Below are 15,900 nucleotides of genomic sequence, written 5' to 3'. Positions count from 1 at the left end.
ACAATAAATGTTTTATTTTTCATTTCATTGTTGAAAGCATGAAATTCTACTCTACTCTAAATCCCTCAAAGCTGATTTAAGGTTGATCTGGAAATATCAGAGCATTAAGTCCTGGTTTTGGATGAAGGCACATAAGCTTCTGAGAAATCGATTCCATCACTTGCTTGACATTGTTTTCACAACAGCAGGTAAATGCACGATAATAGGCTGTGCAATCAAATGAAATCAAACTAAAGATCGTAAAAAATACATTGAGTTTTGTGATAAAGGCAACAAAGTGATCCAAACTGACAAAAGAAGAAAGGGAAGAGAGGAGAACAGTTAGGTATCACTGGTAATTATAAGGTATAAAACAGTTTATGAAAGAAAACATTCATGTGAAAGCCTGTTTTGCTGTTTCTTTCATATAACTTGTAGATTTTTTATTATTACAATCACTTCATCAATAACCCTGATGCGACGCTGCTTCTATACATTTCTCTTTCTCAGACGCAGCAATGTGTGAAAGCAAGAAGGGAGAAGTTGATGAATTATTGCATCAGAGTCGCTGTATCTCTGCCACACACATGTCAAAGTGATGTGCAGGTTTTCAGCTGAAGCTGGACTTTATTATGACATTAATTTCAAAGAAAAGTGATGAGGGAATGCTGTCAGCAGCATGCTCTGGTAGCCCTGTCTCCCAGAAGGTATGTCCACATAATACTTCTTTATCTTCCCAATTATCTTGTGCTGGGATGCATAATTGTTGCCTGGGAAGGAAGTGCTTCTTGTAAAGAGGAGGCCGGGGTGGGTGGTAGGCCTACAAGTCACAGGCCATTGGTGGCCTTTGTCCTGGAAAGTTAGGGAAGGTTAGGGAAGGCTGTGATACTGTTTAAAGGCCAATACAGTGAGAAAACATGTTGTTTTGTCATGATTTGATTGAACCCCAGGTGAGAGAATATTAAGCGTGGTTCATTTTTACCAAGAGAAGCAAAAGCCTTTCTTGCAATAGATGAAACGATAACACGCTGCATATAAGAACTGGTCTTTCTCTTGTTCAGCACCTTCGCACAGGAAGGCCAAAGCCACAGGCTGACCGGGAAGATAATTCTGCCGCTCTTCTCTTTTCTCTCTCCGCCCCTTTTCTTCTGCCTTTTTATCACGGCCTCTCCGGACGAGTCTCAGCGACTTGCTTTCTTTATCGAGGGTCATTGTCATCTTTACCATCTGCGTCACCTCCACGATGAAGATGCTGAAGGTGTCCGTGCTGGTTTGTGCCGTAATGGTTCTGGCCACGGCTCCCGGTGAGTGTCAATGCCAATGCTTTGAGGGTATAAAGCTATGAGTAATTTATTCATTTCACTGTCTTCTCTGTTTCTCTCCAGCAAGGGCTCGCCTGTCCAGGTGGAGCATTTGTCCCAGTGGTTGGACCAGGATCCGCGGCCGCTGCTTCTACTATGTCTCGTCAACCCTGACTTGGGCTAAAGCCGAGGTAATCGCGACGTGGATCCAGTGTGCGACGCCGTCACGTGGTTTTTGCCATCATCTGACTTCTACTTAGATTTTTGTTTTTTAATTTTGCACTCCCGCTGTTTATCTTCTCGACAGAAATACTGTCAGGCCTTGCGTGCGAACCTTGCTTCTGTGCACAACGCCTACGAGTACCGCATGATTCAAAGGATGATATGGAGGAACACTCACGCTTACGGACGAACGTGGCTCGGAGGCTCGGACTGCCAAAAGGTATATTATCAGTCGTTCCTATCGCTCATATTATGTATGTGCTGTTTTCATGCAGTTTTAAATTCTGTGGTGTCTTTCAGGAGGGTGTTTGGTTGTGGACTGATGGCACACGTTTCAACTATCGGCACTGCGGGAAGTTTGACAACCTTTTCTGGGTGCAGCACTGCTTACAAATGAATTATGGAGGTAAATGACATTAAACGCATTATTTCGAGAGCTTGATGTATGAGTGGTGTGAATGATAATGATATGAGCGCTCACTAGTCATTACATTATTACAAGGGTAAAGCTATCGTTGGACATATCCGTGTTTCTGGCAAACTACTGATCACTTACCTGTCGCCGGTACTGACACATTCTACATTATGACTAACCACCTTTAATGTTGGACATTCCTTGCATGGAACAAGAAAATTCAAATTTCAGAAGAACAGACATATGTCGGCACTAACGTAGGTTAAAGGATGTTTCGGCATGTAGAATAAATCTGGCACCAATTCGGGCACCTTTGCTCGGACCACACACATCTTCTAACACACACCTGTACAGCTTCATGACTGCATTGTTCAGGGCTGTGACAAAATCTGTGCACAGAAAGACAAACAGACACATAAACTCGTGGCAATGTACTGAAAACCACTTCTGTGGTAGTTTCCACGACAACCGGCGTCTCCAGGACCACGTATAGTCACAGTTACCATAGCGATTGAATGATTGTCGATGATTGTTTACCATCAGCATCTTTACGCAGAGAAATGACTATACAGGATTCATTGGTGTCATTAGACGGTTTTTGGTTGGTGTGTCACTGTCTGACTGTTGTGTTTTCGGTTCTTAAAGCTTACAGGTGCTGGGATGACACACGATGCTCCAATAAACTTCCATTTGTCTGTGCCAGATAGCCTGTCGGGGTGTGAAGTACCTGTCAAAGTCACACACAGGTGGATGCGTGTTGGTGATTCAGACTCTGTCTTTGCGTTACCTGTCTCATGCGTAACCTGAGGGCTCTGCATCTCATTTAATTTCTTTTTTTAATCTATCGCTGTAATGCTACTTAAGGAACAAAGCGACAGGTGTGCAGGAATAGGACCGTGGATGTCTGTTTGGCTTTGTGTCTGTATTAAGATGATGCTTCAAAACAACTTTATTCTGAGTGAACTGTTTCTCTTTATGCAAAAATAAAAGGCTCAAGCACTGCAACAATCTGCTGTGTGAATCTTTATATCACTCTTGAATGAGGCAGTGAGCCAAGACTTCACTGTCTGAGCATTTACTGGTACTGCTACAACGTCCAGACCTCACACAGGACTTCCTGGTCAGGGGCCATTTCATTTGCCTTAATGGAACCTAATCAAATCATCATTCAGTGTGACGTGCAGTACATGAGGTATTAAGTATTCATTTCTAGTGAATTTTATATTCCAAAGCGCTCATAAATGATTCAGTGTAGAAATGATCGGTTCAAACATGACGCTCATACATGACGTTATTACCATATTAGAGGAATTTTAAAAGACAAAGAAAATGAAATATATACTGGAACCATAATAAATGCGACACATATTAGTCAGGGTAAATTCATCATGATTGACAGGAGGGAAATTTAATTTGATTTAGTACGATAGCTAAATGACACGTTGATGTTGAGGCTTTAGTTCGGCTTCGATTTGTGAAAACAACGTATTTTCCCTGATGTAAACTGAGCAAACCGACACGCTATGATGCCGTGCTATGATGTGAAATGAAAGATAAAAAATCTTTGAGCTCGTTTTCTGCCAAACCTACAAGGTTTACAATCAAATGTTAACTATTAGTTATATCTCTTCACCTTTGCACTGTTGTGAATAAATGGAATAAAAGTTTGAGAATGCATTCGTCAGTCATTTAAGATAAGAATTAACTTCATTAATGCCCCGCCGGGGAAATTCAGGTGTTATACACACCCATTTAATGACGTTTCTTCTGCTGGTTTGAGTTTGAACGATGTCAATTTAAGTGCAGTTGTTAAATTTCAATGTTATTCCTTTACAGTCAGCTGTGCAACAAAGCTCCTTCTAGTCCCACGCCTGCTAAAAAAACACTGTGAGCCAATATGGCCAAACATGTAATCAAGTCTCCATGTTTGTGGGTGACTGATTTTCTTTACATTCCCTCCACGAGGGCGTTCTTTTTCTTCTTCCTCGCAGTCTTCTTGGGGATCTCAGTTGTGTTGCTGTTGTTGCTGCTGACACTGCTGGCCCTCTTCATCTGGTACATCACCTTAGCGGCTTCATCAGAGAGAGTCTGCGGGGGGAACGAGATGACAAATCAGTGTGTGTGTGTGTGTTTCCCACCCGTGAGCCCTGATTAAAAGGCATCCTGAAAGTTGAGATTTCCAAGACCAACGTATATGAAATACGTTTTAACGTATATAAACAATAAAGTTTTATTTGTGTATGGGAGAATGTCAAAATCCTTTCTAGGATTTTTTCCAAAGAATTGTGCAGAATTTCATGCTGTAAAATGGGTTAGTTGGCATCCATATGTTGCCTAGACTTTGCTGCAATTGCACATTGCATTCAGGAGTTATGGCGGTTTCTGTCAAACAGGCAACTGGGTGTCATGATCTGGGTTGTTGGGTTGTGTTACTTCCTGTTTCATGTTGAAGGTTTACCTCATGTGTCACATTTTGCTTTACTTCCTGTGTTTTTGTCTGATTGTTTTCACCTGTGTCTCATTAGTTCAGCCTCCCCAGTGTATTTAAGTCTGTGCGTTTGCATTAGTCTTTGCTGTTCGTCCCTTGTGCATGTTGTGTCAGGGGCTCCAGTCCTTGTTTAAGTTACCAGCCTACCAACAGAGCAGTTGAACACTTTCACACTTTGGGAAACATGGTTTCTAGCTGAGAGTTAGATGAGAAAATTGATTCCATTCTCATACCTTTTCAGTCAATAGAGCCACAACCAGAAGTCAGCTATCTTAGCTTAGCATCAAGAATCAGAGTCAGACAGCTAGCCTGGCTCTTGTCTGTCAAATTTAGAGCTGCTGTATCGTCATACTTGAAACAAGGAAACTATTGAATATTAGCATAATTGACTAATGAAATATATGATTACCTGAGATTCTGTGGTGATGTCGTCACAGATTACGGTCATGGTGTCCATCCAGTTGCCATAGATACTCTCCTCCTTATGGATTGACCTTTGCTTACTATGGGGCAGAAAGAGGAAATGTATTACCGAGAACATACTAACCTTAACCTTAAACCTAATTCTAATCTTTACATGATAAACCAAGTCTAAGCCCAAAATTCACCATTAATGGTCAGGTTGTCATAATGTGAGTAGGCTGCCAGGTTACCACACATGTATGCACCCAAACGCAGACGCTGGGTCAGAGTCCCCATATTGTCATGTAAACCAACTAGTATGTGTAAAGCAAAGCTAACGTCTGTATACATACTTGCTTAAAAATAAAATCTGTGTCTATCTCTACAATTTCATCAATTTAGAAAGAACATTTAGAAAGCTTTGAAAGTGGGAAGAGGGAGCTGGTCATACCAATAACAATAAAATAATATTTTCTGTTAAATCAAACTGCATCACTATATTGTCAGTGCATTATACTGTTGTCTGCCCTCTACCTGGATCAGAGGTCAAGGTGAGTTCAGAGGACAGAGAGTCATACCTGACTTGTTTGAGCAGGTCTTGCTGTGCTTTTAGTTGACTCTGTGCTTCCTGCACTCGACCCTCCATGGTCAAACTGGCACAGAGCTGAGCACAGTGAACTCCAAGCACCGCCATGTTGAGACTACCAACCCAAATCCGACTTCAGACGGAGGAGATGAGAAGAAGACGGATAAAGGATTGAAGACTCAAGTTTCAACAGTGTCATACGTAATACACCACAAGGCCTTACTTTGACTATAAACCTTTTCAAGTGTCTCACCAGTCTTTAATGTCTGATATAAAAATATGTAAACATGACTGAGAATCCAGTACAGGACAATCATACCATTCAGTATTCAATCCTACAGTGTTTACCTGCAGGAAGTAACTGGTCGCTGTTCAGTAATGATGCGAGTGACTTTTTGTTGGTCTCTGGCCTTGAAGTTCAGCTGGAGTTGGAATGGAAGTGTGTCTTTCTGGATAAAGACTGTCAAACACATTGACACACATCATATCTTTGCATAACAGTTTGTTTTATATGATAGGTTGGACTCTGGTCTTTGGTTGCCCTGTAAGTGAGTCCTCACAGCGTCAGTGGGCTACAAGGGTCCCCACAATGTGGTGTAAACTGATATAGTTCTGAATATAGCAAAGTTGATTTGGAAGGGACAAGAACACCTCTCTTACCATCCATAAACTCTGGTTTTACTGCAAACTCGACGGTGATCTCCAGCCCCTTGGTCACATTCCCGATCTCTCTCACCAGTTTGTGATTGTTTTCATCCTCATATGGAAAATACCTATGGGGAAAAGGAGAGAAGACAGAATCAAAAATATAAGATAAGAGCTATGTTTTCCAGATATACATGCAGATAAAAGATGAATGCATGTTACAGGAAGGGAAAAAATATATTTTTATTATATTTTAAAATTCTATTTAAAGTATAGTGACCACTTCAGTGTTAGCATGGAGGACTGGACCAGGGACATTGATCATTTTGGTTTCTGTTCTTTTCATTGCATTTCATACAAAACAACCTGAAAAGTGCCTGCTACAGTGTTTTTGGTGTCAGCCACCACTCACACTCCATGAGGAGCAAGCAGGGTTGCCCTGACTCCTGTTGCAAGGACATTGTCCATGGAGGCTATCTGGATCTCTGTTGCAACTGTACCGATGCTCACCATGTTCACCTGTGCAGGAGACAGAACAAATGTTTGTCAAATTAATCCTATAAATCAAGTTTATCTGTTCATATCATTTACATACATACTTTGATCATTTCATGTATTATACCATACATGTGGCCCAATATTTTGGTACTTTTGGTTGCACTGTTGGGAAAAGATAACATAACATTGAAACTAAATACAGACAAGACATTGTTTGCTATGACAGGCTAGCAATCTCTTTCAGGTGATCATAAACTCATGACAACATAACTATTGATGTTATATTCCATTTCTGACAATAGATTCCTCTAAATCCTACACACAGGACCTTGAAGGCACCATTATAATCCATCAGAAGTGGTTTTCGGACAGTCGACACCTTTCCGATGTTGAAATTAAAGGAGTGTAAGAGTGTATGACAGCATTTTTAAACAATATTGGGTAAATGGGTCTCCACTTTCTTGTTGATGTCTGACACCTATAAACACTTTTGTCTTCAGACAGTTTTTTCTACTATAACCCCACCCTTTGACAGAGCGGTGTTTTGGGCTAAATACTGATGTGCAATGCAAACATACTACATATATGTCATTTCTTGCAAAAACGTACAAAACCACTAATATAACATTCAACAAGCATCTCCCTGTTCATATAAAATGAAAGAGCTTTCTGGAAGTCCTGCAACATTAAACAACCCTATCAATGAAGACATGCACATCTTCTTGAGCGATATTTCAGGTGCAGGAGTAGCTACATCTTCATGAGAGGAATGTTTCAGCGCTCCTCCAACCCTGGACATTTGTTTGCGTTAAATGTGTTTCTCAGCGCCAGCAATTACGTGTGTGTCTCACCCTTCCTCCAGTAGTGTCTGCGAGTCTCCCAACGTCAGCCAGGCAACAATCTGTCCCCTCAAAAGTCATCACTGATATTATGACTCTGGAAGAAGACATGAATTACATGTGTTATGAGACACCAATGGTCATCATAACGAGTAAAATCCCCTTTACCAAGACATCCAAGCATCTATACAGCAATACACTCTGTTCATCTAACAACTGTGATGCTATGTGTGTGTGTGTGTGTGTGTCCTCACCCACTGCCCACAGCCTGCTGAGCCAGTTGTCTGTAGAAATATGAAGTAAGGGAGGAGGACAAAGAGGGGGTTTGCTCCATTGTACCCAGTCCGATGTTGGCTCTGCCGTCAGTGCACAGAATCACCTGCAGAACACAAGTCTCCTTGTCACTGCCGTCAGTTTCCAGTCCACACAGGTGGTTTTTAGATGGGGGGGCATCAATGTAAAGATGGGACGGGGGATTTGGCAGCTCAGTTGCCTCAATCTGATGAAGTGGCACCTACTCAGATAAAATGAGTGGGTGGTAATGCACAAAACTGTGTTGAAACGGCCAAAAGTGACTGTGATTTGTTACGACTGCGCTCGCTAATTTGGGTTTGGTAGGTCTATGAGGAGTTACAGCAGCTTGTGCGTAAGGTGCAGCATGAGAATGATTTATAAACAGAAAATATTTCACAAGACCACCTTCAGCAAAATCTCAGCAACAAAGCAAATCAGCAAATGTGTCAAAATGTCAGACCACACCTTTAAAGTTCTTCAGACTCACCTTTGAACCGGGGTACCTTGACGCCATGGCAACCGAGGCTAATGCTGCAGGACCAAGACTGGTAGCCCCATGCTCCCTGAGGCTAAATACACAGAAACAAAGATTATATCAAAAACAAACATTAAATTTCTGTACCACAGGGATGGTAGTTTAAAGTACAATGAGCATTTAAAGCAACATTATGAAACTATTACAGAGCTTGGAGCACAGGGGGGGTTATCGTGTTTACACCACCACCGTGGTGGGGGTGGGTGGTTAGTTTAACAACAAGTAAAGCTGTCTGTCCATCAGGAAACTACATAAATCAGTAGAGGCAGAGAAGCCAGAGGAAATCAATAGGAAAACCAGAAAATATTTTTAGAATATGATCCAGATCAGACTCTGGACGGAGCTGCTGCAAATCACCTCAATGCGACGGAAGAGAATTTGATTCTGTGGGGGCACCAACTTCCAAAAAACACATATTCTTGCATGATGTTACTTTAACCGAAATATCATCACTTACTCCTTGACCCTCTCTATTAGTTGGTTGTAGGTCTCAGCAATGCAGTGTGGGACGCTGTAAGACACAGCCTGTTGCCATATATGGTCATAGTCAACCAACGCCCAATCCCTGAGAGTGAGAGGTGTACTAGTACCATCACCATATATTACAACCTGTAAAAAACAAATAGATGAGAAGAAGGTGAGAGGATCATGGGTACTTAAACCTTCTGCTGTTATCCAGCACACAAAAAACGAGACAAATGTTTTCATATAAGCATATATAATTCTTTTTATATGGGACTCTTGGGTCTCGACTGACACAGTGTTGCTCTGTTCCCTTCCTTTTCAGAGGTCTCTCTTGGTCTCTGTTCTTGGCTTGAGGTAACACTGAGGCTGTTGGCAGGTGTTGTTATATCTTAGTACTCATCTTGAGTTGTTTAAATGTCTGTCAGATGGTTTAAACTCCAGCATTCCCAAAAATATTTGTCCTACCTCATTGTTGAATGTAACCAGCGCCACTCTCCTGAGGGGGGCCTGCTGCAGCAAGGATGACAGCGCCCTCTGGAGGGCATCCTGGATACCCTGCGGTCAAAGTCAAAGTCAGCTTTATTGTCAATTCTGCAGTATGTACAGGACAAACAGAGAATCGAAATTGCGTTACTCTTCAACCTTTTGTGACAGGACATATATTAAAAAAGAGATAAATAAAAACTGTACAAGCTAAGTAAAAACTGTACAATCTAAATAATGAAACATTGAGAATGTAATAGTGCAAATGTAAACAGTTGTGCAAAAAGTGTGTGTGTGTGGTGGTCATCTTTTAATAGATTGTGTATTGAGTGTGTTGAGCCCGTTAGAGACAAATTAAACATCTCACCTCCAGCCTGGACATGTATGCCTGAGATCCACTGCTTGATGTAACCTGAAGTGGAGCAAACGTGTTAGAAAGGTGATAGGATGAATTATTTTAAGGTAGTATTTTATAATTTAGCTTCCTTTCTTTTCTTGGAGAGTTGGTCTCTGGAGGTGACGCTCTTTTACTTGTCTGTTCAGCCACAGTGGTTATTACCGCTAATGCTAACTGCCTAGTTCAGTTGATTGAAAACTAAATTGAAGTTTTAAAACCTATCCTGTTATAGTTACGAGATCTTTTGGAATTAAGATTTATTTAAAGTGTTTTTACAAACATTTACACACACACACACCTCTGTAGTGACACTCATGCTGCTGGAAATGTCCACGCAGAACACCACCAGCGTGTCCTCCAAGTTCTGGTAGTCGTCGTCGCTGTGATTCGGCAGGTAAAGGTCATCGCTGTGCACACCTGCGCGCTGACCGACACACACTCTGTTCACGCTGTCGTTCACGTTGTTTTCACATCCACAGAACTCACACACCCACACCTGAACAAGAGGAAGAGAAGGTGTCACAATTTCATTTTTTTCGCTGATCATTTATATGAACCATACTGTTTTATAAAAAAAACTCACGTTTGTCTGCATCGAGCTCAGACATGACAAGGCAGCACTACATTTCCCACAAATCACTGGGCTCTGAAAACTCTCCATATCTGAGGCTGGTTAGAGAAGGAGAAAAGAGGCATGGAAAAACAATGAAACCAGGTGTGTGTGTACGTTTACTCACATTGGCACGGGGCATCGTGGGCTGCCCCCTTCCTGACCTAGACTCTATATAAGAAGGCCGGGTGAGGAAGAGTGCGAGACCCATCGCCACGGACCCCAGCCATCCGGTCCAGGGACTGTTTGTACCGCTTCCATCAGGAAAGCGGTACAGGAACATCCGCACCACCACCAACAGACTGAGGGACAACTTCTTCGCCAGAGCTGTTAGAGCTATCACCCCCAGCAGCCCCCCACTGGAGTGAGAGACTGTGAGAACTGTGAACCACTGCACACTGCACTTTACACCTCCACCTACACCTGCACCTTCTGTGTACTTAACATTTAAACACACACACACTTACCTAATTGTCAGCTGAATCATACATTCTAGTATATTTTCAGCTGTTGTTGGTATATTTTATTGTTTATTGTCTTAGTATATTTTATTTCTGGTATATTTTCTTTTTTTTTTTTGCATTTATGCATATTTTTACTGCATGTCAGTTTATTTTATTCCCTTATCTTTACTTTATTTTATTGTCTTTCTTATTATCTACACAGGGGTTGCAATGCAATTTCGTTGACATGCTCAATGACAATAAAAGGATTCATGATTCTTGTTGTGGGGACATAAATGTGTTTACAAAGTCACATTGAGGGGACCGTGGGGACACAAGTCCCCATCATGTAAATCATCACATTTTAGGGTGAAGACTTAGGTTAAGGTTAGGTTTAGGCTGAGGTTAGGCAAGTGGGGGTTATGGTTATTGTTAGGGCAAGGCTCCAGGAAATTAATGTAAATCTATATAATGTCCCCAAAAGTGACAGAAAAATGACTCTGTGTGTGTGTGTGTGTGTGTGTGTGTGTGTGTGTGTGTGTGTGTGTGTGTGTGTGTGTCCTCTGACCTTGGCTGATGTCGACCAGTTTTCCGATACTGAGGGAGACGACGTTCACATTGACTTTCAGCCTCATTTCTCTTTCCTGCTTATCAACTGATGAAACATCACAAAAGGAATGAAAAAGTCACTTCAACTTCGAAACACCTGCTATTTGCTTAGAGGGAGTCAGAGAGAGGAGGGGGCACAAAAAACAAACAGAACTCACATCTGGGCGGGACGGGAGGAGGGAGGGAGGGAGAGCCGAGGGGAGGCTGAAGTGGGGGAAGAGGGGGGAGCGGCAGAGAAGTAGGGCGAGGTTTTCTGAGGCGTCGAGGAGGCAGCGGCGGAGGAGCTGGACCTTAAGACACAAAGAAAGAGCTAAAGAAGAGAACGATTGTGCTGCGTGTCCTGTTTTAACACCTGGATTCAAACAAAGACAAAAAACTACAGCTCTGTTCCACTTGTCAGATCGTAGCTTAGCATCTATAATAATGCATATAAAACCAAAAACACAAGAGCAAAAAAGATAAACTCAAGCGTTTGCTGCCTGCAAGCTGCAAACGTTAGCAATAGAATATGAACGTTAGACATTTAATGGTGTTCCAAAAAAGCCCAATAGCACATGTATTAGTCCTTTATTTGGGAAGCTGGTCTTGGTTTTATCTCAGGTTAGGCTAATCTTAGCAGCTCTGCCCTGTTTTTATTGGTCTCTGGACTTTAGTGGTAGTTGTAGTGGTGGTTGTCTTTCTTTGTTGATGTTTGAAGATGCGAACAGTGAAGCATAAACTAACCTTTGTATTGTTTGTCCAGGTTCTTATCAGCATGCTTATGAATAAAAAGTTAGTGTACGGTTCAATTAACTAACTCACTACTTTCCCTGTCGACGAATCTGCCGCCGTCACCATCCACACTACAGGGTGCAAAGAGCCTTTTATTCACTTGGACCATGTTTTGGTTCTGAAAAACACTGACTTATTGTGCATGGAGGTACAAAATAAACAGAAAACTGCCGGCTTGTTTTTTTCTGCATTGCTGTCCCACTTCTCAATCATCAAATGAGAACCATCATTTGAAAACCTTTTCTGTGCGTGGACTTCCCCTTCACAAGTTGTTATCTGTACATCTGCGCCGTGTCTCTCTGTCTTTGCCTTTGCAAGCATGCCCACACACACACACACGCTCACACGCTCACATGCATTACTGCTGAACATGCTTTCCTGTTATTTCATTGCAATACTCTTGAGAATGTGATGAACACTGGAGACAGAAAAACAACGGTTTACAAACGTTGACCTTTAATGATGTGTGTGTGTGTGTGTGTGTGTGTGTGTGTGTGTGTGTGTTGCCACTGTGTTGTCATACTGGTGCTCAATAGGAGAAACACCAGTGGATGCCGGGAAAATGAGTTAATTAAGACAGATTTATGAGCTAAAAAGACAATTTAAAGTCCCCCTCCACTCAGAAATATGTTTTTCTTCCTGTTCTGACAGTTGAATGTTTGAGCGTCACTGTGCAGAATGATGCATGTGCAGACTTTGACAATGCATCTACTAAAGTGGCTCACCTGCAAGCCTTACAAAAAGTTTGTAAGTCAACCCCGGTCAAATACTCAACTTACACAAGTGTGATGTGAAAACTTGAAGCCTCCAATGCACAAACACTGAGAATGGACTTTTTTATTAAAGTAGGAGACGTCTCCTGTGAAGTAGTTAAAATAAGATGCAATTTTAAGGATATTATTAAGGTTTTAATGCACTTTTTAGTCAGTGGGGAGGGGATAGAAGATAGAGGGATTTTAGCTAGAATGAAATGATCCTAGTAACTTTTATCCATTTATTTCAGGAAATGCACGATAAAGGTGACAGACAGTCGAATGCGCGATCACCCAATGATTAGCTGAGAGTCACAAGTGAGGAAAGAAGTAAAGAGTTATGATGTTCTTCATAATAAAAGCATGAAATATCAAACAGGCAGGATGGTAAAAACACAGCAGCAACAAAAATATAATTCAAAAAACAGAAATTAAATCCACAAAAAGTTCAAAACATGAGTTCAGAAAAAAAAGGAGTGTTTTTTACAGTTTTGGGACAAAGGCGTCATAAAAAATGGAAATCAATTAACTCACCTGCTCTATCAGGTCTCCAGTCCCGTACAACGTGACTGCAGGCAAACTCCATCTGAGACACATGAAGACACAAAAACCTCCGTGTGAAATTAACACACACTCACGCCAGCGTGGGCGTCGAGAACAAGCTGAGTCGAGTTAACGAGGAAGGGAGCAACGTGAACGTAGGATGCAGAAATCAGACAGATCAGCGGCAAGACGGCAGCCGATCGGCTTCCTGGCATTGTGGATGTATTGTCACCGTGGCGACCGGGGCCTCGATTTGGTTATTTTTCTAGTTAGCAGGTGGGTGAGTAAAACCATGAAAGCAGTCACTTCCTGTTTGAGCAACTGTAAGGGAAAGTGGAACAACATGGTAAATAATGGCTGGGTTGGGGTTAAACATAAGCATACAGGGTTCATTTAATGTCTATAACAGCATGTTTAACACGCGCACAGTCGTTTGAATGCTTAACTGCCATGATGCAGACACACAGAGCTGACGACCGTGAGTCCACCGTGAAGAAGGTGTTTACTGCAAGAGCATCTGATCTGACAGTGAAATGTTTATCACTTTTTATTATTAATTCTCATTTATTTTAAAGCCAGCGATACAACAGGATGCAGAAACAGAGCAATCATCAGCTGTTTTAGGGGTCAAACCTCCGACTGCATCGAACCATGAGGTCACCGCGATGCTGATGGTGCTGATCACTGCAGAACCAAACTACAGCTCGAGCACTGACTTTATTAGTTAATTAGTTGATGGACAGAATTTTAATCAGCATCTATATATAATCAGACTCCAACGACTGCCGGTACAACGGCACGAATGAACCAGGTGGTATCCCTGACCTTGATGTACCTGGGACCCCCACCAGGCAGTTAGAACTGATGAGGGCTGCTGGATGAGATGCGAAATGGTCCATCTGCCCTCGATTCAACCCTTCTTGGATAATTAAATAATTGTTTTAATATTTTTTTTAAGCAAAAACACCAAACACTCACACAATGTGACGATTTGCCGATTTCTTTTCCGCTTTTCCGTTATTGTTAGTTAAACGCAGCTGCAGGTCCAGCTCTGTTTCTGCGTTCTTCATGCCGTGACACATATGCAGCTTATAAGACGCCCTCTTTTCGGCATTTAATGGCTCTTCTCGTTTGTCCTTTGCGTTACCACAGAGCCATTTGAGAAGCATTTTCTCACACTTACTCAGCATTTCATAGATCGCACCAATAACTGATAAACAAGATTGGTTCCTGATTCATCAACGTGGAGGAATCAGGAAATTGGCAAACTAAAGTGAAGAGCCGTGTCATGTTAATGGATTGAAAAAAAAATTGATTTAACTTGAACTTTGATAAAACTCACCACCAAAACGCAACTGAGGTCACATCATGTGTTGATGTTACAGAAAAAGTTGGACCTTTTGGGAAATTTTGAAGATTGATTCCACTTTCTGTCTGTGAGTTAAATAAAGTTATTATCGGCAGCCAGCTAACTTAGCTTAGCACAGTGACTGGAAACAGGAGGAAACTTCTAGCCTGACTCTGTGCAAAGGGAATAACATGCCAGCACCTCTGAAGCTCACCAATTAACAAGTTATATCACATTTGTTCAAGCCATACAACTGAAGAGTAAAAACAAAAATGAGCCATTTTACTTTAGATGTGTCTGCAGTCAAGGTATAGTCGCCCACAAAATATACTTCTTGGAGCTTCAGAGGTGCTCGCAGATGGATGTTGTTATCTTCGGTCAGAGCACAGCAAGTTTCCAGATTTTGTGCTATAAGCTAAGCTAACCATGCCCTGGCTATATTTTCCTATTTAATATACAAACATGAGAGTGGTATCGATCCTCTTATCTAACTCTCAGCAAGACGGCGAGGAAGCATGTTTCTCAAAATGTCGAACTTGTTGAAGTTTATTTATACTATCTATCTGTTTCTAATACGCTAACTCATATTATTACATTCCCTTTACATTCTGGCTTACTACGAATACTATACCCAATGATGTGCACACTCATTATCACACCTAAGGACTGAAATTACGGTTAGATTCTCTATACCAATCCTGCAAAATACTTGTGAGTCATTTTATAGTGACTGACACCTTTCTGTGTGCTAAATATCTTTGGTAAATGACAAATTAACCCCATCTGTTGTCTAAATATAAAGACATCTAATTCTAAAGGGAACAGTGTAAACTTGTACAATAGAAAACACAAAAGACTGATATGTTCACTGGCTGCTTGTCAATCAGGTTCAATGATCACTCTTATTAAGTCTTGCACAAGTGAAAACACAGTATGGCAGTGAGGATACCTGGCATACACACACACACACACATGCACGCACAATACAAGTAAGAAAAATTACCTTTGCTGTGGTCTTTGTACAGCAGTGTTGCTAAAACAGAAAGCAAGTGTTTGTACTGCAGCAGGTTTATAATGTATGTGAATGTGTGGGCGTGTTCAAAGTCTGAAAATGCAATGCTGCGCGCCTGTGCCAGGAAGTTGGGACCGGGTCTGCAGCATTTGAAGTCGAGAGAAATGAAAGTTAAAAGGAAGAGAAGAAGAAATAAGACAAAGAATGGTATCAGCAGGTGTGTTAATGAAAAAGAAAAGATATCTACGGTGACTGGAATGCAT

The 15,900-nt window shown here is 41.6% G+C and overlaps 2 protein-coding genes across 3 annotated transcripts; one reads left to right on the top strand and one right to left on the bottom strand.

Annotated features, from left to right (window-relative positions):
- Positions 1–1,073: 1,073 nt before the first annotated feature.
- On the top strand, positions 1,074–2,925 carry LOC121626659 (galactose-specific lectin nattectin-like). The gene is made up of 5 exons (XM_041965286.1): positions 1,074–1,283; positions 1,365–1,471; positions 1,588–1,722; positions 1,803–1,908; positions 2,563–2,925. The coding sequence occupies exons 1-5, from the start codon at positions 1,223–1,225 to the stop codon at positions 2,622–2,624; spliced, it is 471 nt and encodes a 156-aa protein (XP_041821220.1). The 5' UTR covers positions 1,074–1,222; the 3' UTR covers positions 2,625–2,925.
- Positions 2,533–15,701, bottom strand: si:dkey-9k7.3 (circularly permutated Ras protein 1). 2 transcript variants are annotated; one of them, XM_041965284.1, is made up of 18 exons: positions 15,629–15,701; positions 13,269–13,320; positions 11,370–11,501; positions 11,171–11,257; positions 10,133–10,218; positions 9,848–10,045; positions 9,520–9,564; positions 9,135–9,224; positions 8,662–8,813; positions 8,157–8,238; positions 7,630–7,754; positions 7,388–7,472; positions 6,451–6,557; positions 6,054–6,166; positions 5,742–5,853; positions 5,386–5,526; positions 4,815–4,908; positions 2,533–4,005 (listed from the first exon to the last, which is right to left on the bottom strand). In XM_041965284.1, exons 2-18 carry the CDS (start codon positions 13,318–13,320, stop codon positions 3,865–3,867), a joined length of 1,842 nt encoding a protein of 613 aa, XP_041821218.1. In that variant the 5' UTR covers positions 15,629–15,701; the 3' UTR covers positions 2,533–3,864. The 2 variants fall into 2 exon arrangements, with proteins under 2 accessions (XP_041821218.1, XP_041821219.1); XM_041965285.1 differs by lacking the exon at positions 15,629–15,701 and adding an exon at positions 14,256–14,308.
- Positions 15,702–15,900: the final 199 nt, after the last annotated feature.

The sequence above is a fragment of the Chelmon rostratus genome, chromosome 23, assembly GCF_017976325.1.
Source record: "Chelmon rostratus isolate fCheRos1 chromosome 23, fCheRos1.pri, whole genome shotgun sequence".
Taxonomy (NCBI): Eukaryota; Metazoa; Chordata; class Actinopteri; order Chaetodontiformes; family Chaetodontidae; genus Chelmon; species Chelmon rostratus.
This window is presented reverse-complemented; position numbering and strand designations above follow the sequence as displayed.

What these genes read in the sequence shown, in the direction of transcription:
- si:dkey-9k7.3 (XM_041965284.1), bottom strand. Translation starts at nt 13,320, where the DNA reads ATGGAGTTTGCCTGCAGTCACGTTGTACGGGACTGGAGACCTGATAGA. An exon ending in CAAGGTACCCCGGTTCAAAG is followed by an intron (nt 7,755 to 8,156) that starts GTGAGTCTGAAG and finishes TGTGTTCTGCAG; the next exon opens with GTGATTCTGTGCACTGACGG. An exon ending in CGACCAGTTACTTCCTGCAG is followed by an intron (nt 5,527 to 5,741) that starts GTAAACACTGTA and finishes CTCCGTCTGAAG; the next exon opens with TCGGATTTGGGTTGGTAGTC.
- LOC121626659 (XM_041965286.1), top strand. Translation starts at nt 1,223, where the DNA reads ATGAAGATGCTGAAGGTGTCCGTGCTGGTTTGTGCCGTAATGGTTCTG. An exon ending in GGTTCTGGCCACGGCTCCCG is followed by an intron (nt 1,284 to 1,364) that starts GTGAGTGTCAAT and finishes GTTTCTCTCCAG; the next exon opens with CAAGGGCTCGCCTGTCCAGG. An exon ending in CTTACAAATGAATTATGGAG is followed by an intron (nt 1,909 to 2,562) that starts GTAAATGACATT and finishes CGGTTCTTAAAG; the next exon opens with CTTACAGGTGCTGGGATGAC.